The sequence below is a fragment of the Myotis daubentonii genome, chromosome 3 (assembly GCF_963259705.1).
Source record: "Myotis daubentonii chromosome 3, mMyoDau2.1, whole genome shotgun sequence".
In the NCBI taxonomy this organism is placed as follows: domain Eukaryota; kingdom Metazoa; phylum Chordata; class Mammalia; order Chiroptera; family Vespertilionidae; genus Myotis; species Myotis daubentonii.
In genome coordinates, this window is record NC_081842.1 from 55,592,739 (window position 1) to 55,619,806 (window position 27,068).

Genomic DNA, 27,068 nt, shown 5'->3' on the forward strand with positions numbered 1-27,068 from the left:
CGTACGCCAATTACCATTTTTCTCTTTTATTAGATAGGATATATATATACACACACACACACACACACACACACAAAATCAGGTTTAAAACCTATATATGTCAAATATTTACTACTGTGGATTATGTACTTTGAATTACTTCTGATATTACTTTGCATTAGTATGGCATTTCAAAATTGATTTATGAAGTGTATTTCAAATTGAGGTTTTTTATGCCAGTGAAAGTAGGTTTAAAGGTGGTTTTGAGTCAGCAAATTATTCATCTGAAGATACAATTTAAATAGAAAACATTGCCTTTTATATTCATTGGAAATATTTCAAATTTTGAAAAAAACACATGTATTTATTTTCTTTTTTTTTTTAATATATTTTATTGATTTTTCACAGAGAGGAAGGGAGAGAGATAGAAAGCTAGAAACATCGATGGGAGAGAAACATCTATCAGCTGCCTCCTGCACATCTCCCACTGGGGATGTGCCCGCAACCCAGGTACATGCCCTTGACCGGAATCGAACCTGGGACCTTTCAGTCCGCAGGCCGACGCTCTATCCACTGAGCCAAACCGGTTTCGGCTATTTTCTTAAACTTACAGTCATTATAGGAGAGTTTAAAAGTAAGTGGATTGGGGAGTACACTTCTAGTTGATAGATGGAATACTGCCCGATTCATGAATCACTTAATAAAGCTAATTAAAGCTTAAAAAAAATAAAAGAATGGAATTCTTAATAAAGCTAATTAAAGCTTAAAAAAAATAAAAGAATGGAATTAATAGCCTGCAAAGAAGCAGACATTTTTGGAATTAATAAAGAAACCCATTAACCTTTCATCTTCATCTAACATTTCAACTGGGTATCATTTTTATTCTAGAAATATTTTTGTACTAGTGGTTCAGAAAAGACTGTTAGTTCTAAAATTAGTTAGAACGAGTAATCATATGAGGGATTTGCTGGCCTTTAGTAGACGTGGGTACATAAGGCATAAGTACAGTGTTTTGGTTTATGAGGCATAAGACACTTGAAAAGAATGTGCTATGATAGTAATGCAGATGGTTAAGCGCTCTCTTGGCATGAATAACTATATATAACAGTGATGGCGAACCTAGGACACTCATTTTTTTGGTTGATTTTTCTTTGTTAAATGGCATTTAAATATATAAAATAAATATCAAAAATATAAATCTTTGTTTTACTATGGTTGCAAAGATCAAAAAATTTCTATATGTGACACGGCACCAGAGTTAAGTTAGGGTTTTTCAAAATGCTGACACGCCGAGCTCAAAAGGTTCGCCATCACTGGTATATAATATACTTTCCCCACATTTGTGCCTTGTTAATTTAAAAGATGCATATCCCTGGCTGATTTGGCTCAGTGGATATAAAATCAGCCTGCGGACTGAAGGGTCCCAGGTTCGATTTCTGTCAAAGGCACATGCCTGGGTTGCAGGCTCCATCCCCAGTGTGGGGTGTAGCATGCAGGAGGCAGCCAATCAATGATTCTCATCATTGATGTTTCTATCTCTTTCTCCCTCTCCCTTCCTCTCTGAAATCAAAAAAATGTATTTAAAAAATAGAAAAAGATGTATATATAGCCCTGGCTGATGTTGTTCAATTGGTTGGAGTGTCGTCCATACACCAAAAGGTTGCAGATTCAATATCTGGTCAGGGCACATACAGGAGGCAAGCGATCAATGTTTCTCTCTAATATCGATGTTCTCTCTCTCCCCGTTCCTCTCTCTAAAGTCAGTAAAAATAAATAAATTTGCAAAAGGTGTATATATAAAGTCACTAATATTTACCAATCACGGAGTACAAACATTCACATAACTTTTTTTAAAATGGTGCTTTTCGAACAACATCAACCTGGTGACTAAACTGCAGTCACATCCACCTCTTATCTACAATAACACTGACACAACAAATATTTATCGAACCCCTCTTATAGTCCAGACACTGTACTAGGTGCTGGGACTACAGCAAGAAAAAGAAGGTAACTATGTTTGTAGCCTTCATGTTGCAAATAAATAACATACATTTTCCCCACTGTTCATTTATTCCTTTTTAAATAATATTATGAATTTAGTATAATTAAGTATTTCACAGAAGGTTTTGGAAAATAAAAGGGGAAAAATCTCCTATAATTTTACCACCATAACGACCTAACTCTCACTTTCTGAGATTCCCTTGCAATCTTTCTTCATATAATTATAGTTTATACCTAGTTTTGTTGCATTTCCTTTTTTAGATGTTTCGGTGAAATGTGTTATACACACAGAAGACTAAATAGAATGCATATAAACATTTCAAAGTGCAATGGTGAAACGATTACCCATGTACCCACAACTCAGGTTAGTTATAGAACACTAGAGGCCCGGTGGGATCCCTTGGCCTACCAGTGGTCAGCAAACTGCAGCCCGCGAACCACATGTGGCTTTTTGGCCCCTTGAGTGTGGCTCTTCCTAAGCCTTAGGAGTACCCTAATTAAGTTAATAACAATATACCTACCTATATAGTTTAAGTTTAAAAAATTTGGCTCTCAAAAGAAATTTCAATCATTGTACTGTTGATATTTGGCTCTGTTGACTAATGAGTTTGCCGACTGCTGGGCCCTAGCCTGTGCCCTCTCACAATCTGGGACCCCTCAGGGGATGTCAGATAGTTGGTTTTGGCCCGATCCCCGCAGGCCCGATCCAGACAGGAAGGGAGCCTGATCCCCACAGGCCTGATCCAGGCAGGAGGGAGCCCAATCCTGTGCTTTGAGTGTCTGTCCCCTGGTGGTCAGTGTACGTCATAGCGACTGGTCACCTAGGCTTTTATATATATAGGATTGTCAGAATTTGGAAGCTCTCTGAATGCTCCTCCTGGTTTTAGTCCCCTGCTTTTTCCTAGATGCAACTACTTACTTGACTTTTGTGTTAATCATCCTCATACTTTCCTTTATAGTTTTACCACTTATATATGTATCCCTTAACAGAGTTATTTCTCTTAGAAAAAAGTGAATAGCCAGCACAAGCTTAGCTGTATAAGGAATGTAGGCAGTGAGAGTAAGCTGCTCAGTATTTTCTGCTTCTAAGCCAGCCATGACTTACCTCCAACTCTCAGCAGTAGATTGAAGCCACAACGTGTCTATGGGTGAAATGAGTGTCTTCAGCCCATCCAGACAGCAGTAACATATCTTGATATAGGATTCTTTTTATCTATTGTCTTTGGGCACTTGGTGAACCTTTTCAGTATGAAAACTCATATTTTTCAGTTCTCTGAAATCTTTTTTCATTGGTAATTTTCTCTCCATTTTTTTGCTGCTCTCTCTCTCTCTCTGAAACTCTTACTACATGGCTATTGGACTCCCTGGTTCTCTCTTTTTTTTCTTCTTTTTTCTCCACTTGGGAAGGTTTTTGTTTCCTTTTAAGCATGCTTTTTATTTTTATTTTTTAAAATATATTTTTATTGATTTCATAGAAAAAGGGAAAGAGAGAGAGAGGAACATCAGTGATGAAAGAGAATCATTGATCGTCTGCCTCCTGCACACCCCCTACTGGGGATTGAGCCCACAACCCAGGCATGTCCCCCTGACCGGAATCAAACCCGGGACCCTTCAGTCCACAGGCCCACGCTCTATCCACGGAGCCAAACCGGCTAGGGCTAAGCATGCTTTTTAAAAATCTTTAAAAAAATTTTATTTATGTATAATTGGTAAAACGAATACTTATTTTTTAATGAGCTTTGTGGCTTTGTGTTTAATACCCATTTAGGCTGAAATGTTTTTTGAGAGATAAGAATAGTTATCTACATTGGATTAAAATTTCTCTATTTTGTTGTTTTTATTGTTTTAGGTGGTGCTTCCTACATTTATCCTAGAGAAGCGTTCCTTGCTGGAAATGTATGCAGACTTTATGTCTCATCCAGATCTATTTATAGCCATCAGTAATGGAGCCACACCTGAGGACAGGATGATTCGTTTTGTTGAGTACTACCTTACCTCATTTCATGAAGGCCGTAAGGGAGCCATTGCTAAGAAACCGTACAATCCTATCATTGGAGAAACATTTCACTGTTCCTGGAAGATGCCAAAAAGCGAAGTAGCATCCAGTGTTACTAGCAACTCTTCCACCCAGGCAGTCACAAATCATGCTCCTCTATCAGAAGAGGCTTTAAGCCCGGTCGGACCAGACTGCTATACAGTCAGATTTGTTGCTGAACAAGTTTCCCATCATCCTCCAGTGTCAGGATTTTATGCAGAATGTGCAGAGAGGAAGATGTGTGTAAATGCTCATGTCTGGACTAAGAGCAAATTCTTAGGCATGTCGATAGGCGTGACGATGGTTGGAGAAGGTAAGTAGAAAAATTGTTCTCCAATTTTTAATATCAAATTTTGGGAATCTAGATGAATATTAATTATAAATTTGAAATGTTATGTGTACTACGTTTTTCCCCCGTTTCCTAGTATGTTCCAGACCGCTAGTGGGGCGATGGGGCCTATTTATGGAAAAATATAACTTCTTCTTTTACATCAGTTTTTCCTGATTTTAAATGTAAAATATATATATTTTTTTATTTTCTTTATTGATTTTTTTACAGAGAGGAAGGGAGAGAGATAGAGAGTTAGAAACATCGATGAGAGAGGAACATCGATCAGCTGCCTCAGCTGCTTCCTGCACACTCCCTACTGGGGATGTGCCCGCAACCAAGGTACATGCCCTTGACCGGAATCGAACCTGGGACCCTTGAGTCCGCAGGCTGACACTCTATCCACTGAGCCAAACTGGTTAGGGCTGTAAAATATTTTTATTGTAGAAAATTCGGAAAATTTAGAAGAGTATTAAGGAGAAAATAAAAGCATCTCTAATCTTTCCATTCAGAAATGAATAAATTTAGCTAACACTTTGTATTTTTCTGTGTATGTTCATACTTTTATTTTAGTTTTATAAACTTAGGAGTAATTCTGTCCATATAGTTTTCTGTCCCAGTATTTTTTACACTAAATACTAATTTTCCCATGTCACTGATAGTCCTTTAAAATATTTTTTCATTATTATAAAAAGCACTCAAGAAATAACTTGTAGGTAAATCTTCATCTTTTCTATTTCTTTTAAATATATTCACATTTGTAAGGAGATATTCACAGACTATTTTAAAATACATTGCCAAACTTTAATTCTACTTCAGCTAAAGATTATAAAAAAATAATTTAGGAAATACAATGTTTTTTGGCCAAGAATACAAAAACCAAAACAAAACAAAAAAACCTCCACAGAAATCATTGCAGAATTAATGCAAATACAGGGCGGGACAAAAGTAAGTTTACAGTTGTTTGTATGGAAAATAATACAATGATAAATAATAATACAAGAGTAAACTCTTTTGCATACTCAAAATTGTAAAACCTACTTTTGTCCTACCCTGTATAAAGGCAGAAAAAAAACTACCATTTTAATGTTAAGGGAACACCATTGTTCATAGAATAATTTGTATGTAGGACATAATTAAATCTGTGACTCTAACATTTTGAGATTGTGTTATTGTAGTTGCAAAGAAAATACTTTATCCCCATTTCAGTTTTTCCTATAGTATTTTTAACATCTGTTGTGAATCTAACCATTTTCCAGATAATGTTTCAAACTAAGCAAGAGTTTTATAACATTAGAAAATATTTTCTTAGTTTAAAAATAAAGTTTGCCACCTACAGCTTTTAACATTAGCCCTGAGCTCTTCATAAATACATTTTATTTTATAGATTTAAAAACTGAAGTCTAAATGATGGGATGTGTCTGAGTAATTCAGGTTAAGGAAGGCATAGCCAGAAGGAGGCATAGAACCTCATTCTTTGGCACATTCTTCCTGAGGACAGTTATCTTATCAGCTCATATAACAGAAGGAAACTGGTAATGGTAGCCTCTCCCACTCCAAGAAAGGAAATACCTCAAGATATGAGGAAAAGCATTAATATCTTAACCATGCATTAATTGTGGAGGAGGTATATAATAGATAATTCTTTATTATTTAAGTCCTAATTAAGTATTCATGAATCGCCTTTTAGAAATTAAATTGTTATTGGTTACCCTCAAAAGAAAGTAAATTAAATCATAGAATGGGACTTATGACAATTCATTTTGCTCCTATAGCAGCTATGTTTTATATTTTATTATTTTTTAAATATATTTTTATTGATTTCAGAGAGAATGGGATAGGGAGAGATAGAAACATCAATGATGAGAGAGAATCGTTGATCGGCTGCCTCCCCATTAGAGATCGAGCCTGTAACCCAACCCCGCAAGTGCAGTGACTGGGAATCGAACCGTGACCTGGTTCAATCTCTGAGCCCCACCAGCCAGGCAGAAGTCATGTTTTTATTTAATAGTTGAGGAAAGTTCTGTTTATTAGATAAATGAGATTTTAGAATTCTTTGGATCTCAGTTGTTTCTACTAGTGTATTATCACATACATTTGAAACTGGGTATTTATTTCTTCAGATCTTAAATTCCACAGTGTATGATACTTAGGTAAAATGTATTCTTAGAAATCAAAGATTATAAATCCAGTTTATAAGATCATATATTTTTAGAAAAGTAATAAAAATATATCTTTTCCAACTTTGAATTAATCAATTTATTATTAAACACGAAGTATAACCAAGTAAATTATGTCTTCTGACATCTCCCATTATATATAAATATAGCCAGAACCATATCCCCTATGAAATGGCTCGATAATTTTTTTTAAATATATTTTATTGATTTTTTTACAGAGAGGAAGGGAGAGGGATAGTTAGAAACATCAATGAGAGAGAAACATTGATCAGCTGCCTCCTGCACACCCCCTACCGGGGATGCACCCACAACCAAGGTACATGCCCTTGACCGGAATCGAACCTGGGACCCTTCAGTGCACAGGCCGACGCTCTATCTACTGAGCAAAACCGGTTAGGGCAATAATTCTTGATTTATTGTTGCCCTTTATGAAAACTACTAAGGGTACCCGGCCAGTGTGACTCAGTGGTTTAGCATTGACCTATGAACCAGGAGGTCACAGGTTTGATTCACGGTCAGGGCACATGCCCAGGTTGCGGACTCGATCCCCAGATCACCAGTACGGGTCATGCAGGAAGCAGCCGAACCATGGTTCTCTTCTTATCATGGATGTTTCTCTCTCCCTCTCCCTTCCTCTCTGAAATCAGTAAAAATATCTTTTTTTTTAAAACTACTAAGGGCAATAAAAAAAAAAGTTGCTGTTACTGCATGTAAAGTAAACTCTCAGTTTGTCTATTTGCTTATCCTAAAAATTAACTGTATTAAAATAGTTTGTAACTCTTGCCCTAATTTGTGAATATTAAGAACAGAGTACTTAATGAGCATTCATTAAGAGAGAGAGATACTGGAACAGTTCGGACCAGTGGTACATATCCAGTTCAGTAATTATTTTGATGGTAACTAGGTAATAAGCTAAAGTTGGTAATAGAGCTCAAGTCTTCTTAGAGTCTCTTAATTATTTAGTACTAGTGCCCTGGTGCACAGATCCGTGCACATTGAAGAGATTAATTAGAAAGTGGCTGGTGGGGCGGAACTGGGCGTGACAGGCCGGACACGCCCTGGAGCCAACCTCCCTCAGTCCCTCCCCAGCCGGCCGCACCTGGGGCGGCGCTGGGGCTCACAGGGCATCTGCGGAGTGAGCGGGGTCCCTCTGGCAGGTGGGGTCCCTCAGCCTGGCTTGCAGGGATCAGCCAAAACCGGCTCTCCATCATCCCCCAAGGGGTCCCAGGTTGCAAGAGTGCAGTTCTTAGATGACACACCCCAGAATCAGGGTCCTTCCTCTCTGGTTCTGGGTATGTCACCCAAAAACGACTGCTGCCAAGTCACCACAGCTCAGCAGCTCCTGCTTTGAGTGTCTGCCCCCTGGTGGTCATTGCACATCATAGCTACTGGTCAGACGGTCCCTTAGCCTTTTATATAGATAGATAGATTGATTAGTCATTAATTTAATTCCCTTTTTATATGTTTTTTTGAAACTATCTTCAATATGGCATCAGTTAATATGTAAAAAGCCCATTTAGAGTAATTTTTTGGAAAACTACCACTTCTGTCTCTTGTAACTTTACCATAAATACTTCAGAATTTGGCAAACAGAATTTTGGTGACCATAGTTTTGTCATAAAATTTTATTTTTTTCTTAATATACATAAAATAGAATGAAGAACACTTTTCATCATACCATCTAAGATTAAGGTCTACAACTCCATAACATTAAACAAAGTTATTTCCAAACTGCTGAAAAAGTTGTTAATACTAAGTACTTTATGTAATTAGTAATGATCAGATCTTAGTATAATGCAGTATAGCATGGCCTTAAACTCTGACTTAGGGGTTTTTATTTTTAGGATCGTTAGAGGGAACTCTTGTACTATTTCCACTGAACATTTTCTGGTTTTATGACCCCACAGAAACAGGTCATAGTAGAAGTAACCTTAATTCACTATTAGCAGGAATTGGTGTCAAATACAATTGTAAATGAAGCCAGTTTCATCCAAAGCTAAATGAAAATTAAGCAAAATTATGTTTATTTACTAAACAGGAGAAAACATAATATGGATTTTTCATAGCTGTATTTTTACTATATTAACAACCTTAATGTTTTTACATTCAGGTATCCTTAGTCTATTGGAGCATGGAGAAGAGTATACATTTTCTCTACCTTGTGCATATGCCCGGTCAATTTTAACTGTTCCTTGGGTGGAACTGGGTGGCAAAGTCAGTGTCAACTGTGCAAAAACTGGTTATTCAGCCAGCATCACTTTTCATACTAAGCCATTTTATGGTGGCAAACTGCACCGGTAAGAACATTGTAATGATATTTGGCTCTTATTCTATCAGTTTGATCCTTTCATTATAACTCCTTACTGTTTTTCTGCTTTGTTTTATGTGAAATGGGGTTGGATTTTTATTCATATTTATTTTTTAATATATTTCATCTTTCAAGGCATTCTGGAAATCATGACCTGGTTTAACAAATAGTGACAGATCTATCTACTCTTGTAAAATTTTCCTGGTTAAATAGCTAACAAGATGTAGAATAGAATTCATAACATGAATATGCAACTTCTGGCCCAATTTCTGCCTTTAAAAGGGATTTAAACTTGGATCCAGATCTCCGTGGAGGCAGCTATTGCTACAGGTTAGTGTAAAAATGCATCTAGCCATTAGAAATGGTTCAAGAAGTACAATGAAAGAAGCCAGTGTCTTTAAGCACCAGTATGGAATTGTATCTTTAATTCCATCCAGGAATTGGCCAATTATGTATATTTTTTTCATGGCTTGTTGGTCTCTTTAGCACTAGTCCAGATCACCCAAACTATATGAGGACAAGCCTTCTAATAGGATCCTCAAAAGGAGACTGGCTCTTTCCTTAAGCTTTTTTTTTTTTTTTCTAAAATATTTTTATTGATTTCAGAGAGGAAGTGAAAGATAGAAACATCAGTAATGAGAGAGAATTATTGTTCGGCTGTCCCCTGCATGCACCCCACTAGGGGTCAAGCCCACAACCCGGGCATATGGCCTTGACCAGAATCGAACCCAGGACCCTTCAGTCCGCCGGCCGATGCTCTATCCACTGAGCCAAACCGGCTAGGGCTTTCCTTAAGCTTTTGATGTCTATTATGAGATATTCCTGAAGAAGGGATAGTTTTCTTTTTCAACAAAGTTTTTATTGAAGAATAACACATATACAAAAGTATACAAGTTAATTTGACTTTGTGAGTATTTGAGCACTTTGATTTACACATGGAACATTACTGGCATTCCAGAGTCCTTCCTCCTGCCCTGTTACAGTTATACAGATATGCACATACACACACACACACACTCTTTTTTTTTTTCTTTTTCACACACTCTTAAGTTAACCACTTACATTCTTCCCCACTATCTGATGTCTAACACTGTAGATGAGTTTTGCCTATTTTTGAAGTCTATATAAATTAAATCATATACTCTGTGCTTTTTCATACCTGACTCATTTTGCTCAAATTATGTTTTTGAGATTCATCCATGTAAAGTCGTAGTTTATTCTCCTTACTGCCTTTTTTTCTATTGTATAACTGCCACAATATATAGTGCTGCTAGGTCAGTGTTTGGTGAACATATATATGAATTTCTGAGGTAGATATGTAGGAGTGAAATTGCTGGTTGTAGGATATGAAGCTGAACTTCATTAGATATTGCCAGTTTCTTTTTTTATTGATTTCAGAGAGAGGGAGGGGGAGAATGAGATAGAAACATCAATGATGAGAGAGAATCATTGGTCGGCTGCCTCCTGCATGCCCCCTCCTGGGGATTGAGCCAGCAACCCGGGTATGTACCCTATAGGGAATCCAACCATCTCCTCCTCATTTGTGAGTCTGTACTCAACCACTGAGCCACACCAGCCGGGCACTGCCAGTTTTTCTTAAGTGGGTATACCAAAATACTCTCCCTTCAATCCTGTATGAGACTTTTAGGTCCATATAGCTATTTTACTTCTTTTTCATTGGATGAGTAGTATTCAACAATCTTACAAGTGGAAAGAAAGACTAATTAGCTCCCAGGCACTGAATAAGTCTTTAATTTATGGATTCCAAAACACTGAAGCAGAGATTTAAAAAAAAAAAAAAAAAAATACAGATAACCCAAACAGAACCGCTAGGCATTGTCAGAACCCTTACAGAAGGTGGTTCACACTTTGTTATATGTACTTCTACTTAGGCTCTATAGTAACCACAGGATTCAAACCTTAAAATTAGAAGGGACTTTGGAAGTCACTGGACTGACATTTACTAGGCACATAAATCCCTTTGTGACACGCCTAACAACTGATTGTTCAGTATGTGTTGGAACATTATCAGAACAGAAGTCAGAGAGCAGCCCATGGCATTTCAGACTCCCTTTACTTATATGAAGTTAGAGCTGAAATCTACATCTCTGTAACATGCTTAGCACTGGTGAAACCATTTTCCAAAGTATAGAATTGAATAAAATGCTTAGGGGAAAACAAATACAGGGATAAATTTTCCAAACCCAGCACTTTGTTTTGTTTTGTTAATTCTCACCCGAGGGCATATTTTCCATTGATTTTTTTCTTTCTTTTTTTAGAGAGAATGGAAGGGGGGAGGGAGAGGGAGAAAATAAAGACCACATCAATGTGAGAGAGACATATTAATTGGTTCCCTACCACACTTGCCCTAACCGAGGTATGTGCCCTTGACCGGGAATTAAATCAGGGAGAGAGAAGGAGAGAAGAGAGAGATTGAGATTGAAATCCCACAGGACTTACCTATAAAAACATTTTTTAAAATGTTATTTATATACAAACTTATTCTCTTGATTGTTTTGTATTATTTTCCACAATTTGGCTGTAAGCTTTTGATAGACTGGTACTGTTTGGGATCTGTACAGTGCTTTCATTGCATCTATACAGTGCTGTGTATGTAGTATGTGATTTGTGTATTTTTCTTGGGAAATATGGTTAAGTGTGATTTTCTTCTTTGGGATAGAGTCAGTCTACTGTATCAAATTATAGCTTTCTCGATGATCCTTTGACCTATCACTGGTTACTACTTAGATATGAAATCTTGGATTAGATTTTTTTGGAGCTTTATCTCCTTTAGGATAACCATTCAGAGGTTTGAAAATAGCTGTTTAAGCTTTCTTCATGTTAAATAAACTGAGAGTTCCATTTACAAGCTTTTCTACATTGGTTCTGTGACTAGAAATCTCTCCAGGGAGAGATCTTTTTATTTTTTTATCTGTTTTCCTTTTTTTTGTTTTGATTTTTGGTTAATCTTCACCTGAGGATATTTTTCCATTGATCTTTTGAAGAGAGTGGAAGACAGAGAGAAACATCTATATGAAAGAAACACATCAATTGTTTGCCTCCTTCACTCACCCCAACCAGGGCCCGGGCTGGGGAGGAGCCTCCAACCAAGGTACATGCCCTTGACCGGAATCAAACCCGGGACCCTTTGGTCTGCAGGCCAACACTCTACCCACTGAGCCAAACCAGCTAGGGCCAGGAAGAGATCTTAATTAAGATCTTTAATGAATAGTTACTGAAGACTTTCCTTCTTTCATTATATTCAAAGTGTTCTCCAGTGTGAATTCTCATATTGTGTAAGTGTGGCTCAGTGAGTAAAGGGTTTCCCATACTTATTTCATTTAATCTTATGTCTGCTGTGTGAATTCTCTGGTACTCAAAATGAGATTTTCTCCTGTGAAAGACTTTTCCGCATTTATTGTGTGTATAGGATTTTTCCCCAATATGAGTTGTCTTGTCTTGTGTACACTGAAGAAGGACAGAGCTCCAGCTAAAGGCTCTTCCAGTTGATTACAGAGATAGTATTTTATATATATATATATATTTTTATTGATTTCAGAGAGGAAGGGAGAGACAAAGAGAGATAGAAACATCGATGATAGAATCATTGATCGGCTGCTTCCTACATACCCCACACTGGGGATTGACCCCACAACCCAGACATGTGCCCTGACCAGGAATCGAACCATGACCTCCTGGTTCATAGATTGACACTGAACCACGCTGGCCGGGCAATATGTGTGATTCTTCTTCCCTTCTCCAGTTCTCTTCATGCTGCCCTTGCTGTGGAGCTGTACTCAGCAGCAAGGATCCCACGTAACCAAGCATGCATGGGCAGGGACCTAGGGCTTGTTATTTGTCAAGTGGGAAGGCTTGTGAGGGAGATAAGATATCTTGAGAAATTGTGCTATGGCAGTAAAAGAGAGATAAGTGAGGATATTTGACTATAAAACAATCTTGTTAGAAAAGTATGGGGAATACTTACCTGGCAGGGGAGATACCGTGATCACGAAGGTGGTTTTCCCAGGGCGAGGCTTATCCATTGCACTCCGGATGTGCTGACCCCTGTGATTTCCCCAAATGTGAGAAACTCGACTGCATAATTTGTGGTCGTGGGGGGGGAAAAAAAAGTATGGGGAGCAGGAGGGGAGACATCCACTTGGTCTCTGATCTTGTTCGTGGGGATTCTGTTGGTTGAGTGCCTGGAAGGAGGTGGGTGGCCTTCAGGTACGGCGTGGCTAGCACTGCTAAGCAGCCATCACAGGCTCTAGAATAAAACCAATCTTGAACCCATAAAAATATATATATATGATGGATTATTGTTCTTCGGTTCTCAGAATATAGTTCTGGGTATGTGTGGGCGGAGAAGGGAAGAGATAAAGTATTCAATGTCATCACCTCATGTTCTGTTTGATTAGAGATAAATTTCCAAGGGCGGGAACAATGTTGGCAAGTGGGATCAAAGAGGAAATATGGATATCACAAGAAACATTCAGTCAGGCAAAACCCCTAGCAATGTAATTACTTATGTTCAGATGCTTTGAAGTATAACCCAGAGTTCCCACCCCTGCTGTAATCAGATGACTTATAGTCATAGTGTCCTTTGTGTCCTCTGAGCTATAGTTATGCCTACTTTGATTTTGAATGTTTGGTTTCCTCTTGGATTCCAAACCTGTGTAAACCTTGATCTTTAAAATCTGGTCCACTGATCGTTTGCTTATTGTCTCCTACACCCCTGCCTGGAGCTCTGAGTTTGTAGACCGTTGACTTCTCTTGATAAAGAACTATGGACTCCCTGAATCCAACATGTCTTCCGATGCCTCAGCCCTTGGCTCGTAACTGAAAAAGGCTACTTAGGATTCTTGAGCTTCACCTTCAGGCTGTGGCCTTTTGGATTCCCTCGTGAATTCAGATAAACCATAATCTGTCACACTGATTAGACCCTAAACTACCACTGTTCTCTGAGTTCTGAATGTCCATCTAACCTGACCCTGTTGTTATTTGTGTTCATTGGTGAACATAAAATACTTCATTAAAAATAATTAGACCTGTTCCTATTCCTTCATTTGTACTGCATCCTATCTGTTGATAAACCAGCCAGATAACTAAATCTTTATTAATCTTTCAACAATTTTAGTGTTTTAGTAGTTCTGAGTTCTGTGTTGATAATAGTTTTTGTATACTAGTGCTCTTTTAATTTTTCTATTTTGTTTATCAAGAGAATTTTTAAATTTTAATATAACTCTTCTGTTTTTCTACTTCTTTTTTAAAAATAAATTTTTATTGATTTCAGAGAGGAAGGGAGAGGGAAAAAGAGCTAGAAACATCAATGATGAGAGAGAATCATTGATTGGCTGCCTCCTGCACACACCCTACTGGGGATTGAGCCCATAACCTGGGCATATGCCCTTGACCGTAATCGAACCCAGGGCCCTTCAGTCCGCAGGCTGACACTCTGTCCACTGAGCCACACTGCCTAGGGCTGTCTTTCTACCTCTTACTGATTTTTCTGGTTTCTGTATTTAATTTAAAATTAGGCTTATGTGATTTTATACAGAATTGATATAGCCAGCACTTCAAAATAGAGACTCTAAACTTTTACATAAATAGGACTAGTTTTTAAAAAGTTAAATAGGTTATTTATTATAACATTTTCCAACTGTGATAAAAAAAAATAAATGTTAATATTTTTCGTATTCCTATTTAGTTTTAATATTATAATAGTTTTGTTTGTAGCAAGCATTTTTAAAGATCACACTTGGTGATTATTTATGATAATTAAGTCTCAAAGATTCCCAGTGTTCTATCTAAAGATTAAAGTTGATGTTATTTGAAAAAATTACTATGAAGCTAACATGGATTTACAGAGTGACTTTGGCACTGACATTGAAGTGCGCTGTATAACTAATTAATTTAAAGAATTCCCAGAGTATGTTCTTGGGTTTCAGAATCTGAAGAAAAAGCACAATATCAATTTATCATAGCAAATCTTTTTTTCTGCCTGCTTCTAGGGTTACCGGTGAAGTAAAGCACAATAGTAGCAACACTGTGGTATGCAAAGTGCAAGGGGAATGGAATAGTGTTCTTGAGTTCACTTACAGCAATGGAGAGACAAAGAATGTGGACTTGACTAAATTGGCAGTGACGAAGAAAAGGGTAAGACCTCTGGAGCAGCAGGACCCATTTGAATCCAGGTATGTCATCTGTGCATCCACCCAGGGAAGCGTCAGAAACTTCTGGTTCTTAATCTAAGCCTTTTTACTTACGATCTTGGACAAGTCACTTCACCAGTTTGCATCAGTTTCCTCATCTGTAAATTCAAAGAGTTTGGTCTGATCGGATGCTCTTAAACCCCTTACCAGCTATGGCATTATATGATACACAGTCACATTTTAGTAAAAGTCAAACATTGCTAAACTGGGCAAAATATTAACATTTAACAGAAAGTATTACTACTATCCTCACCATAGAAACTCTTACACATCTATAATAATAAAAGCATAATATGCTAATTAGACCAGACGTCCTTCCAGACGAAGCCAGGGCTGCGAGGGAAGCCTGAGTCCCGGGTGCCAGAGGGAAGCCGGTGCCAGCAGCCGGGGGAAGGGAGGCCTACTCCTGCATAAATTTCGTGCATCGGGCCTCTAGTTATTAATAAAAAGACAGATACCACCCTCCCCACTAGTAGAAAAATGGGCAAAGGACAGAAAGAGGTAAGTGGTAGCTCACAAAAATAGGGAGGAAAATGCCCATTAAGAAAATGAAAAAAATGTTCAGTGTAATGAGAATTCAAAGAAATATGAATTAAACAATAAGACAAATTTTTTTTTAATGTATTTTATTGATTTTTTACAGAGAGGAAGGGAGAGAGATAGAAAGTTAGAAACATCGATGAGCGAGAAACATCGATCAGCTGCCTCCTGCACATCTCCTACTGGGGATATGCCTGCAACCCAGGTACATGCCCTTGACCGGAATGGAACCTGGGACCTTTCAGTCCGCAGGCCGACGCTCTATCCACCGAGCCAAACCGGTTTCGGCCAATAAGACAAATTTTTAAAATAATTCCCTTTTGAGGGAAAAGTGAGCAAATAGACATTTTCATACAGCAGGTTAGAAGGTAAATTAGAACAGCCTTCCTGTAGAGTACTTTGGCAATATATGTCATAGGCCTTTAAAAGTAAGTGAAGTGGACTAAATGTGTTAATAAGGTACAGCCTCCAAAATGTGTTGACAGTGGTTACTTCTGGAAAGGAGTACAGGGATCTGAGATAGGAAAGAGATCACCCTTGCTTGCATTTTGTATCATGTGGAAGTATTACTGTATCAATTTTAAATGGAATAAAGAAAATACAGGAAAGCACTATAATAATAAAAGCATAACATGCTAATTAGACCGGACAGCCGAACGACCTTCCGGACAAAGCTGGGGCTGTGAGAGCCGAGCCCTTGCACAAATTTCGTGCATTTGGCCTCTAGTTAAATATATTACGTTAAATCACATAAATGGAACCATACAATTTAGATGAGTAAGAGGATTAAATACCCATTAACCAAAGACTGGGGTTGGGTCAAAAAATAAAACAGTAGTGATTGAAGTAAAACTTTTTTCTAGGTATTTATCTGAAAGAAGAGATTCTCAAGGTTTGGTCTGCAGATCCTTGGTATCCTTCAGATCTTTTCAGAGTATCTCCAATTTCTTTCTTTCTTTCTTTCTTTCTTTCTTTCTTTCTTTCTTTCTTTCTTTCTTTCTTTCTTTCTTTCTTTCTTTTTTTTCATAATAATGCTAAGATGTTATTTACCTATTTCACTCTGCTGCCACTTGCTTTGGTGGTGCCATAGCAATAGTAGGTAGCACTGCTGGGCCTTAACACTAATCAAGGCAATGGCACCAAATTGGACACCAAGTAGTCATTGTAGTCTTCACTACTGTGTACTTGCAATTTGTAAAATGCCAGTTTCTTATAAAATAAATCTTTTTAATATTTTACATGACACATTGGGAGTAGGCATAAAGCACTTGTGCTAAATCCTGAAGCACAGTGGTTGGTTATCTGGAGGGAAAGCATTTGTGTAGTTGTCTTAGTTACAAGCAAGTTACTCCTTATGAAACACCAATTTTTCTTAAAGGAATGATTGACAAACTGTAGTTGTTCTAATTTCACTATTAGATTTTCTTACAAATGAAGAATGCGAACATAGCACTTCAAAGAAAAAAATTGAGTATTTGTTGCAAATAGTAAAATTTAAATGGAAAAAACCTAAGTGTTCATCGGTGGATAAATAGAGAAGGTGTGTGTGTGTGTGTGTGTGTGTGTGTGTGTGTACATATGCATATATAAGGAAATAGTACTCAGACATAAAAAAATGAAGGAAATCCTGCCATTTGTGACAACATGGATGGACCTTGAGGGCATTATGCTACGTGAAATAAGCCAGACAAAGACAAACACTATATGATGTCAGTTGTATTTGGAATCCAGGGAGGGGGAGGGGGAACACTGCACCATTGGTAAGAATATAAATTAGTTCAGGCAGCATGGAAAATAATATGGATATTCTGCAAAAAATTGATAACAGGACATTAACATCAGCAATGTGATATCAGTATTTCTTATAACTCATAGGCATGAAATTATAGATCTTATTTAGGAAATGTAATTTTTTAAAATTGCTGTTAATTTTGAGGGTATCAGTTCTATTTACTATCTTTGTTTAAGAATGTTTGTGAAGCCTTGAGCGGTTTGGCTCAGTGGATAGAGTGTCAGCCTGCGGACTGAAGGGTCCCAGGTTCGATTCTGATCAAGGGCATGAACTTAGTTGTGGGCACATCCCCAGTAGGGGGTGTGCAGGAGACAGCTGATTGATGTTTCTCTCTCATCCATGTTTCTTTTTATTTTTTTTTATTATTTTTTATTTTTTACAAAGAGGAAGGGAGAGGGATAGAGAGTTAGAAACATCGATGAGAGAGAAACATTGATCAGCTGCCTCCTGCACACCTCCTACTAGGGATGTGCCCGCAACCAAGGTACATGCCCTTGACTGGAATCGAACCTGGCACCTTTCAGTCTGCAGGCCGACGCTCTATCCACTGAGCCAAACCGGTTAGGGCTCTCATCCATGTTTCTAACTCTCTATCTCTCTCCCTTCCTCTCTGTAAAAAAATCAATAAAATATGTTTTTTTTTAAAAAGAATGTGAAATATGTGATGTTCTGATTTCAGGCGATTGTGGAAAAATGTGACTGACTCTCTGAGGGAATCTGAAATTGATAAGGCCACAGAGCATAAACGCACCCTGGAAGAACGCCAGAGGGCTGAAGAAAGGCATCGTATTGAAACGGGCACACCCTGGAAAACCAAGTACTTTATTAAAGAGGTATGTTCTCCCTGTCTTCCGACCAAAACTCGCCTGCTTAGTGGGCACTTCAGCTTACTAAGCTTTCTTGATTGTCATTACACACCTCCATTTCTGAAAATAGCCCAGCTTAAGCATGAGCTGTTAAAATAATTAACCAGCAGTTCAAATGATTTCGATTATTTCTTTTAATTGATCCTAAAGAGAAGAGCGGGGGGGGGGGATCAAAAGGGGGTGGGGGGAGAGATATTGAGAGAGAGAAACATCAAACTGTTGACTCCAGCACACCTCCTACTTGGGATCGAACTGGCAACCCCTTTGTGCACGGACGACGCCCAACTAACTACGCCAATCCGGCTAGGGTCCAGAGACCACATTTTAAGGGAGACATGGGAAACTTAATTGGCTACACAAGGGATAGTGAAGTGACTAGAATTTTTGCAGCATTTAAGGAAAAAATAATGAAGTGGCGTATTTAGCCTAAAAAATAGAAAATAAGGGCTATTTATTATCATCTTCAAATATATCACATAGAACTTTTTTTTAAATATATTTTTATTGATTTCATAGAGGAAGGGAGAGGGAAAGAGTCAGAAACATCAATGATGAGAATCATTGATCGGCTTCCTCCTGTACGCCCCCTACTAGGGATCGAGCCCACAACCTAGGCATGTGCCCTGACCAGGAATCAAACCAGTGACCTCCTGGTTCATAGGTCGATGCTGAACCACCGAACCACCTTGGCTGGTCTCACACAGAACTTTTTAATCAATTCTAACAGCAGACTTGAGCTAAGCCCAAGAAGCACATTTTGAGTTTAACATAAGACATTATATAACAATTAAAAAAAATACAGTAATAGCAGAGTAGATTTTATGGTAATGTGATCTCCACCCCTAGACCTATACAAGAGAAGAGTATAATGCACTATTTACAGTTAGACTAAATGATTTCTGAAGTCTTTTCTAAATTTAAAGATTTTGTTTTGTTTTGCTGATTACTTTCTGGTAGGACTCAGAAAGGTGAATAACGAACCAGATCTGATATCAAGAAAAGTTTTCTTGTCTATAGCCAAGTCTAAGGACACACATTGAATTTTAATGTTGGTCCATCAGGATAGAATCTGGAAAAAGTAATTTGAATGTGATTTTTACATAGTTATTGCTCTTAAAATCTCATAGTTTGTTATAGTAATTTCATTGCTTTCATTTTCTAATCTTTGGATATCTAATATAAATACCATTTCATGAATAGAAATAAAAAGGGAAAGTATTTTATATCTCTGCATTTTTATATAAAAGAATAAGCCCTTTAATTACTATTCAAATTCTAGTCTGGTAACCTTGGTTTTTTGTGTTGTTGTTTTTTGTTTTGTTTTTTTCATTTCAAGCTCATTAAGAAAGCAGATGTACCAGAAATAGGTTCTAGAAAGAAAAATTTATAAGGCAGGACTTCTGTAAACCATTAAGAATGAACTCTGGGGCTAAAAAGAAAGATACAACCAGTGGGATTTTAAAAGATAGACACCCTGTTTCTTGCATGTATACTTGCTTCTTCTCAAAAATTCTTTTTAAAAAAATTTTAATCCTCTGGATATCCTTTCCATTGATTTCCAGAGAGAGTCGGAGGGAAGGAGGAGGGGGAAAGAGAGAAAACCATTGACGTGAGAGAGACAAATCAATTGGTTGCCTCCTGCAAACACCCCCACAGGGACTGGGGAACCTGCAACCAAGGTTGATCACGGGCCAACACTCTAACCACTGTACCAAATTGGCCAGGGCTCAATTCTTTATTTGACAGATGTAATTAAGAGCCTACCACTTAATCTTTTATTACATTTTGCTGTGTTGGATAGACAAATGTAGAAAGTGATGGCAAGCCCTAACCAGTTTGGCTCAGTGGATAGAGCATTGGCCTGCAGACTGAAGGGTCCCAGGTTCGATTTCGGTCAAGGGCATGTACCTTGGTTGCGGGCACATCCCCAGTAGGGGTTGTGCAGGAGGCAGCTGATCCATGTTTCTCTCTCATCGATGTTTCTAACTCTCTATCCCTCTCCCTACCTCTCTGTAAAAAATCAATAAAATATATTTTTTTAAAAAAAGAAAGTGATGGCAAGATATGGTGATTATCCAATAAAACAGTAAATTTCTTTCAATCATAAGTTACTACCTGATAGTATGGACAGTGATTTTCAATTGGTGTGCTGCAAGAATTTTTAAAACATGCAGTACCCGCCTATTTAGTCAGGAACACTGATCTCTTTTCCTTTAGATTGTCAATTAAAAAAATGACAATAGCCAACACAAACGGTGTCTTGAAACATAAATATATAGGTCATATAACAGAGTTGCATCTTATTGGTTATGTCACATAATAAGGTTGTCTCTGATTGGTTAATTCTTAGTACCAGAAATCCTATTTATATACAAGCATAGACACCTGATTTTTTAAAAAGTCACTTTGGAGCAAAAAAGTGTAGGTAGTTACTATTATTATCATTATAAATCAATCAAAATTATAACTGTTTTTTGTTTTGTTTTGTTTTTTGTCAGATCGGCAAAGAAATATATTTTTGGTGCTGCAGAATTTTAGTAATTCGTTTGTGTGTGCCATGAGATGAAAAAGGTTGAAAATTGTTGTAGATTAGAGATGCTGACTCAGGTTTGGGCCCCTTTGGGTACTATGATATTAGCAGGGCTTCCTAAATGATATGCCATGACACAGTATTCAGCAGAAAGGTTAGATTTGTGTCATATGTTAATTCCCTAAGTCCATGGAGCAGCCAGGTTGCATCCTTTGTGCAGCTGGACCATGTGTGCCATCACATCTGAACAGCACTGTGGAGTACAAGTGAGACTGATGAGGATGGCAGCTAGCTGAAGTTGGTTGGTACCACACAGTTCATAGCAGATTCGGAGCTATTGTCATTGTGCATGGCCCTTTGCTAAGAAGTATCATATGTTATTGAAAGTTGATTTTGTCTCCCCTGTGGTCCTAAATGGAAAAAAGTACTCCATTTAGACGTTTCATAAAGCCTGAAAGCAAAGGCTTTTCCACTTGTTTTGTACTTTCATGCTTACAGACCAAGGAGGAGTTGATCTTAATTAGGTGGAGGAGTAAAGAATAGAGTCAGTTGGTATAAGAGGAAGATAGAGTAACCTTAGAAGGTATAGAGGAACGTAAAGTGGTTCTAGAATCATTTAATTATACCCACCTTCTTTTCCTATTTCTGAGATTTAATGTATGATGTCTTCCACTCCCTTTTATTATACATGTCCAGCAGGATCTATTAATTGTGTCCTCTTAAGTGAATGTTTAACATTTCTTAAGTTGTATATAAATTTAAGCAGGACGGCTTTTATAGTACAACTAGGGGCCCGGTGCACGAAATTCATGCACTGGGTGTGGTGGGGGGGGCAGGGGGGAGTGTCCCTCAGCCCAGCCTGCCCCCTCTCACATACTGGGAAGCCCTCAGGCATTGACCCCCATCACCCTCCAATCGCAGGATCGGCCCCTTGCCCAGGCCTGACACCTCTGGCCTAGGCGTCTGGCCCGGGCAGCGGGGACCCACAGCTGCAGCGGCCCCGCGATCGTGGGCTCCGCTTTAGGCCCAGGCAAGGGACCCCTAGCTCCTGGGACTGCCAGCTTCGACCGTGCCCAGCTCCCATCGCTGGCTCCACCCCTACTTCCTGCTATCACTGGCCAGGGCGGAAAAGGCGCCTGATTCTCTGATCATGGCTGGGGGGCAGGGCAAAGGCGGCCCCAGGGCCGCCTTTGCCCTGCCCCCCAGCTCTTAGCTCCCCCCTGGGTTTCCGATCACTGTCAGTGGCAGGGGGCTTCTTCCTGCTTTCCCTTTCGCCTCCCTGCATTGTGCATACATATGCAAATTAACCGCCATCTTGTTGGCAGTTAACTGCCAATCTTAGTTGGCAGTTAACTGCCAATCTTAGTTGGCAGTTAATTTGCATATAGCCCTGATTAGCCAATGAAAAGGGTATCGTCGTACGCCAATTACCATTTTTCTCTTTTATTAGTATAGATAGACCATATTGGAGTCAGATGGACTAAGTGTGAGCCCCAGCTCTCACCTTGTATAGTTTATTTACGCTTAGAACTGCAGTTTCCTCATTGTAAAATGTGGGTAAATATATGGAAGGTGCACTAAAAAGTACTCTGCTCCTTCCTTAGTAAAGTTGGGCAACTCATTTCACTTCTCAGAGCCTCAGTTTCTTCATCTGTAAAATGAGATGGATGTTCAGATGGCATGTCTTAATTTCTGAACCAGCCTTCTGTAATGTAGTTAGGTAGCCACATCTTTTTTCAAAGACAAGTATAGGTGCTGAGAATTAACAACCAGGTGATTTGCTGTAATAAACAACCTAATAGCTGCTGTTGTTAAAGAAAAATTATTCTGATACATTATAAATGGCAAGGAAGACTTTACTCAAGACTATTGCCATAGAATAGAGAAATTGAACTCAACTCTGAATATAGAACAAGTGGGAATTTATAGCCAATGGGCAGGGTGAGGAAGTGGTTGGAAAATTACTAAGAGGAACTTGTTTGGGTATCATGGATGGGGGGGAGGGAAAAGAGGCACTTGATTAGATATTAAGGATGAGAGAAGTTTGATTAGCTATTAAGAATGAGGTGATTCTTGATAAACTGGTTTATCGGGATGTGCTTTTGCCGAAACTGGGCTCAGCAGGCCAAGATAAGGCTTAGTCAAGGAGAGAGTCCTTGTCACTACGAGCCAAATAATTGGTGGCCTTAAATTATTTTTGGAACAAGGTAGAGTAAATATATAAAAAATATTTTTAAAATATAAATAAACTGAAAGAGATGTCGGGGTTAAGGACAGAGTTTCAAATCCTTCTGACTTCTCCTACTCCCATAAACACTGAACTCCAGTCATAGCTGTTGGGACCTCAATTCTGCCAAGCTCCCACCCTAGTATTATGCATTTGCTGCAGCTCTCTTTTCCTCACTTGGTCTTTAGTTCAGTCTCTGACTTTATCTCCTTGTGGTATCCTATTCACAGGAACAAGGGAAAACTAATGGGGTTGAGTCAGGAAAGAACTAGGAAACAATACTTAGATACTAGAGATGCCAGTTGAGATGGAGAGAACAGGTAGTATGTTCATGACTATTTATTCATGCTCCTCCTGCTGTCTGTTGTTATGCCCAGATTTCAGGATCCCCAAAAGACCACCAGGGAGCCAGCCAAGTCCGATGCAAAAGCAAAGAGTCTTTATTCGAGCTAGCTCGGCTCCCCGACCACACTCACCGATGCAGCGGCAAGTGGCAGAGAGAGCTAGCCCTGTGGGAAGAGGGGTCTTATAGGGGGGTGGAGTAAGGGGAGGAGAGAGGACTGTGGGCCCTGCCGATTGGCCAGGCGCAAGTCGATGTCTTGTTACACAGGATGTGGTCATATGTATGGCGCGCACTTCCCTTGATTGTCATTGGTTAGTTTAAAGAAATCCTGGGTGTGGCTAGCAGAGGCTTGGGCTTCCAGGAAGAAGCTCCTTGCCAAGCACGTGGCTAAGGCTGCTGCCCAAAAATGGAGGATCCGGGGTAAGATGGAGGGCGTAGCCCTCGCCCTTTCATCTGTCACTCTGGGTGAGCCTCAATCTGCAACATTTTGGCAAAATTGGCAGAATTACTACAGATGACTTCTGCAAAAGAAAGTGTTTGTAGGGCACAAACTAGATCCCCCTAAACCAGAATGCTCACCCAATTCTAGCTAAGCCACAGGCATTGCTTTATGTCATAATTAACCACAGAAGGTTTTTTTTCTTTACAGAAACTCTAGTTTTTAAATGTGAGAACAGAATGCCATTTCAATGAAGGTGTTGCTTCTAATTCTGGTTACTGCTTCTGAAAATATTAGAGGAATCGTTCTTTAACTTATTCTTCTACTTGTTTCAGGGAGATGGCTGGGTTTATCACAAACCCCTTTGGAAAATAATTCCAACAACACAACCAGCAGAGTGACACACACTAAGACTCAACCAAATGAAATTCTTCTCTGTTTACCCAAACCCTCCCAGAATGGAGTTATTGCACTGAGTGACCTACTTCCTGATTGCAGACTGAAACTAGCTAAACATGAATGTATCTATTAGGGCACCATAGAACTACAGCGAGACCAAAGTGTTGAAGAAGCACTATGGACCTCTCACCAACCTGTCCATGTGACGTGAGCAATATCATCTGAAAACCTTCCACCTGACTTGTTAGATGATTGATCTTTATCTAGTTCCTATTCCTAAAGCTAAATTTAAATCCCCTGTTTTTGCATGGGGGCAGCAGATAAACACAACAGTGAAAAACTCAATGACTTTCATTTCTTTATAGTGAAAAGTGAAGTCTCTTTCAGAGTCTATGCTTTGCTTTCTGTCAATAACTTAAGTATTCACTACCCATAAACCAAGAGGAGGAGAAAGACGACCCAGAAGTGGATTCAGCCATTGTGCCTGAAATCAGTGTTAAAAAAAAAAATCAACCAGGTCGTACTAACAAGGCATTCTGTTCCTTCAAAGAGACTGTGTGCTTGTGTCAGGATCTTATGCATTATCCACCTCTGTCGGAACTCTCTTTTGATTCAAATTATAACCATGGAGAACTTTTTCTTCTGAGCATTTTAATATACTTGAAAACAACATTGACTTGAAAAATTTCAGAACATTTTTCAATACCTAGTTTTATTAAATATTTCACTTGAGAGACAATTTTTTAAATGTGTTCATGTCAATATGATGAGATTTTGGTCTTAAGAACTGAGGCATTAAAGAACATAGCAGATATTAAGAAATAAAACTGTTACCTTTTTCCACTTGTAGGTTAATATACAGTATTATGTGTTACCCTCTGGATGAGTATGCTTTATCGTACCTCTGTTCACTCAAAATTTAAAACAACTGTTCCTATTTGTCAGTAATTCAGAAGTTATATATGTGACTGAGAGCGTGTATAGTATGGTTTTATTTTCTTTTCAACTCAAATGCTGAAGAAAGAGCATGAAATTAAAAGGTACAAGGAAATTATATCCAGGTACAAATCTTTTTAAATAAGTGTTTTATTGAGGTTAAAGAATTTCTGGCAACTAAAAGAATAGTGCTAATTACAGCTCTCATCATTCATTCAAGTATTTATTGAGTACCTACTTATGGTGCTTAATACTTGTTACTGCAAGCTACCTTAATTTTCCAAGAGTGGTGCCTTATTCTGTTTCTTCTGATGTGGTCTTCCAATCAGTGTGTGTAATATATACCTGTTATTCACCAGCCATTGAAGGTGGCTGTATCTGTTGCATCATCATTAGAAATTTAAGCTTTGTGCTCTGATAAATTGTGTTTTATTGAAGGGGTTAATAGGAGAAAAACAGCAAAATAATTTTTTCAACAAATTGTAAATAATTGGTTTATGTACAACCATTTTAATGATTCCCTTGTTCATTTTTGCTGTGAAATGCACTGAAAAAATCTCAAACCAAGTTATAGTTCATGTGTTGGGCAGATTGAAAAATAATAAAACTAGAGAACAATAATGCCTTTGTCTGTTTTATGAATGGAAAGAAATAGGAATGTGATATTTTAGTTGAGTTATTGCCCTGTTCATTTGAAAGACATTAATTTTTCTCTTTAAATCTTCAGGAATCTCTTAAAGGAGTAAATTTAATGAGTTTAAAATTCTTCTGAAAAACAGTACATTTATTAGTGAAATCTCCCCATGTTATTTGTCCACCTGACAAGAGCTTTTTCTGTTTATTTATTTGTTTATTTGTTTTATTTATTTTATTTTTAGCTACACCTTTTTAATATTTGGCCAGGGAAATGAGTCTTTGTAGCAATTGCTACATATTTGTATCTCCAGAAAGAGGAAGGAAGAGAGAGAGAGAAATAGAGGGAAACATGGATGGAGTACCAAACCTGCAACCTGGGTATGTGCTCTGATGGGAATTGAACCTGCCCCCATTTGGTGCACAGGACAACGCCCAACCAACTGAGCAACACTGGCTAGGGCTGGGCTAAAGTTGTTTGTTTGGCTTTTTGCTTTTAGTCTCTGTTGTTGAAAGTATTACATAGGTCCTCCTTTCCCCCCCATTAACTCTGGGCTAACGTTTTAAATGTATACTTTCCTTCTGGCTACTAGGAATTGTATGTTAAGAAGTCCAAGACAGCTTCAGCACTTCTATCTGAGTGCTGCTTAGAGCTATCCCTGTCCTGGAGAGAGACCAGCTCTTACTGATGAGCAGGAGCCTCTCTGCAGAGAAGGACTTGGTGACTGCTGCTTGCCTCTCCCAAGGGTGCTGACTCCCTTGTCTTGAGGAATTGATGTTCACATAGGAACCAAGCTGGCTCCTCACAGGACCACGCCCACAGGAAAGGGGCTAGAGGAGGAGGCCCCATCCTGGGACTGGGGAAGGGGTGCAGAGGAGGCAGCACTGGCCACTATCCCGAATAACCATTCTTCCCTACGCTCTGCAGCTGGGGAGAGTTCAAATAGGAGAAGATACCTGCAGAGCATGGAGGGGCAAAGGCTTTCCTTTGGCCTGGTTGGTCTAGTTCAGTGATGGTGAACCTTTTGAGCTCGGCATGTCAGCATTTTGAAAAACCCTAACTTAACTCTGGTGCCGTGTCACATATAGAAATTTTTTGATATTTGCAACCATAGTAAAACAAATATTTATATTTTTGATATTTATTTTATATATTTAAATGCCATTTAACAAAGAAAAATCAACCAAAAAAATGAGTTTGCGTATCACCTCTGACACGCGTGTCACAGGTTCGCCATCACTGGTCTAGTAAGAGCTACAGTGGACAGAAGACCAGGAGCCTCTCAACGAATGGCTTCAAGAAATAAAAATGCAGTTATC

The 27,068-nt window shown here is 38.6% G+C and overlaps 1 protein-coding gene and 1 pseudogene across 1 annotated transcript in view; both read left to right on the plus strand.

Moving 5' to 3' along the window:
- Window positions 1–25,736, plus strand: part of OSBPL11 (oxysterol binding protein like 11) — an 89,469-nt gene extending 63,733 nt beyond the window's left edge. Inside the window, exons 9-13 of the mRNA XM_059687586.1 lie at window positions 3,830–4,328; window positions 8,634–8,820; window positions 14,843–15,025; window positions 18,055–18,208; window positions 24,116–25,736. Of these exons, the coding sequence (XP_059543569.1) occupies window positions 3,830–4,328; window positions 8,634–8,820; window positions 14,843–15,025; window positions 18,055–18,208; window positions 24,116–24,181 (1,089 nt within the window). The 3' untranslated portion in view covers window positions 24,182–25,736. The remainder of the gene's footprint in view (window positions 1–3,829; window positions 4,329–8,633; window positions 8,821–14,842; window positions 15,026–18,054; window positions 18,209–24,115) is intronic.
- On the plus strand, window positions 12,809–12,991 carry LOC132232182 (U1 spliceosomal RNA; annotated as a pseudogene).
- Window positions 25,737–27,068: the final 1,332 nt, after the last annotated feature.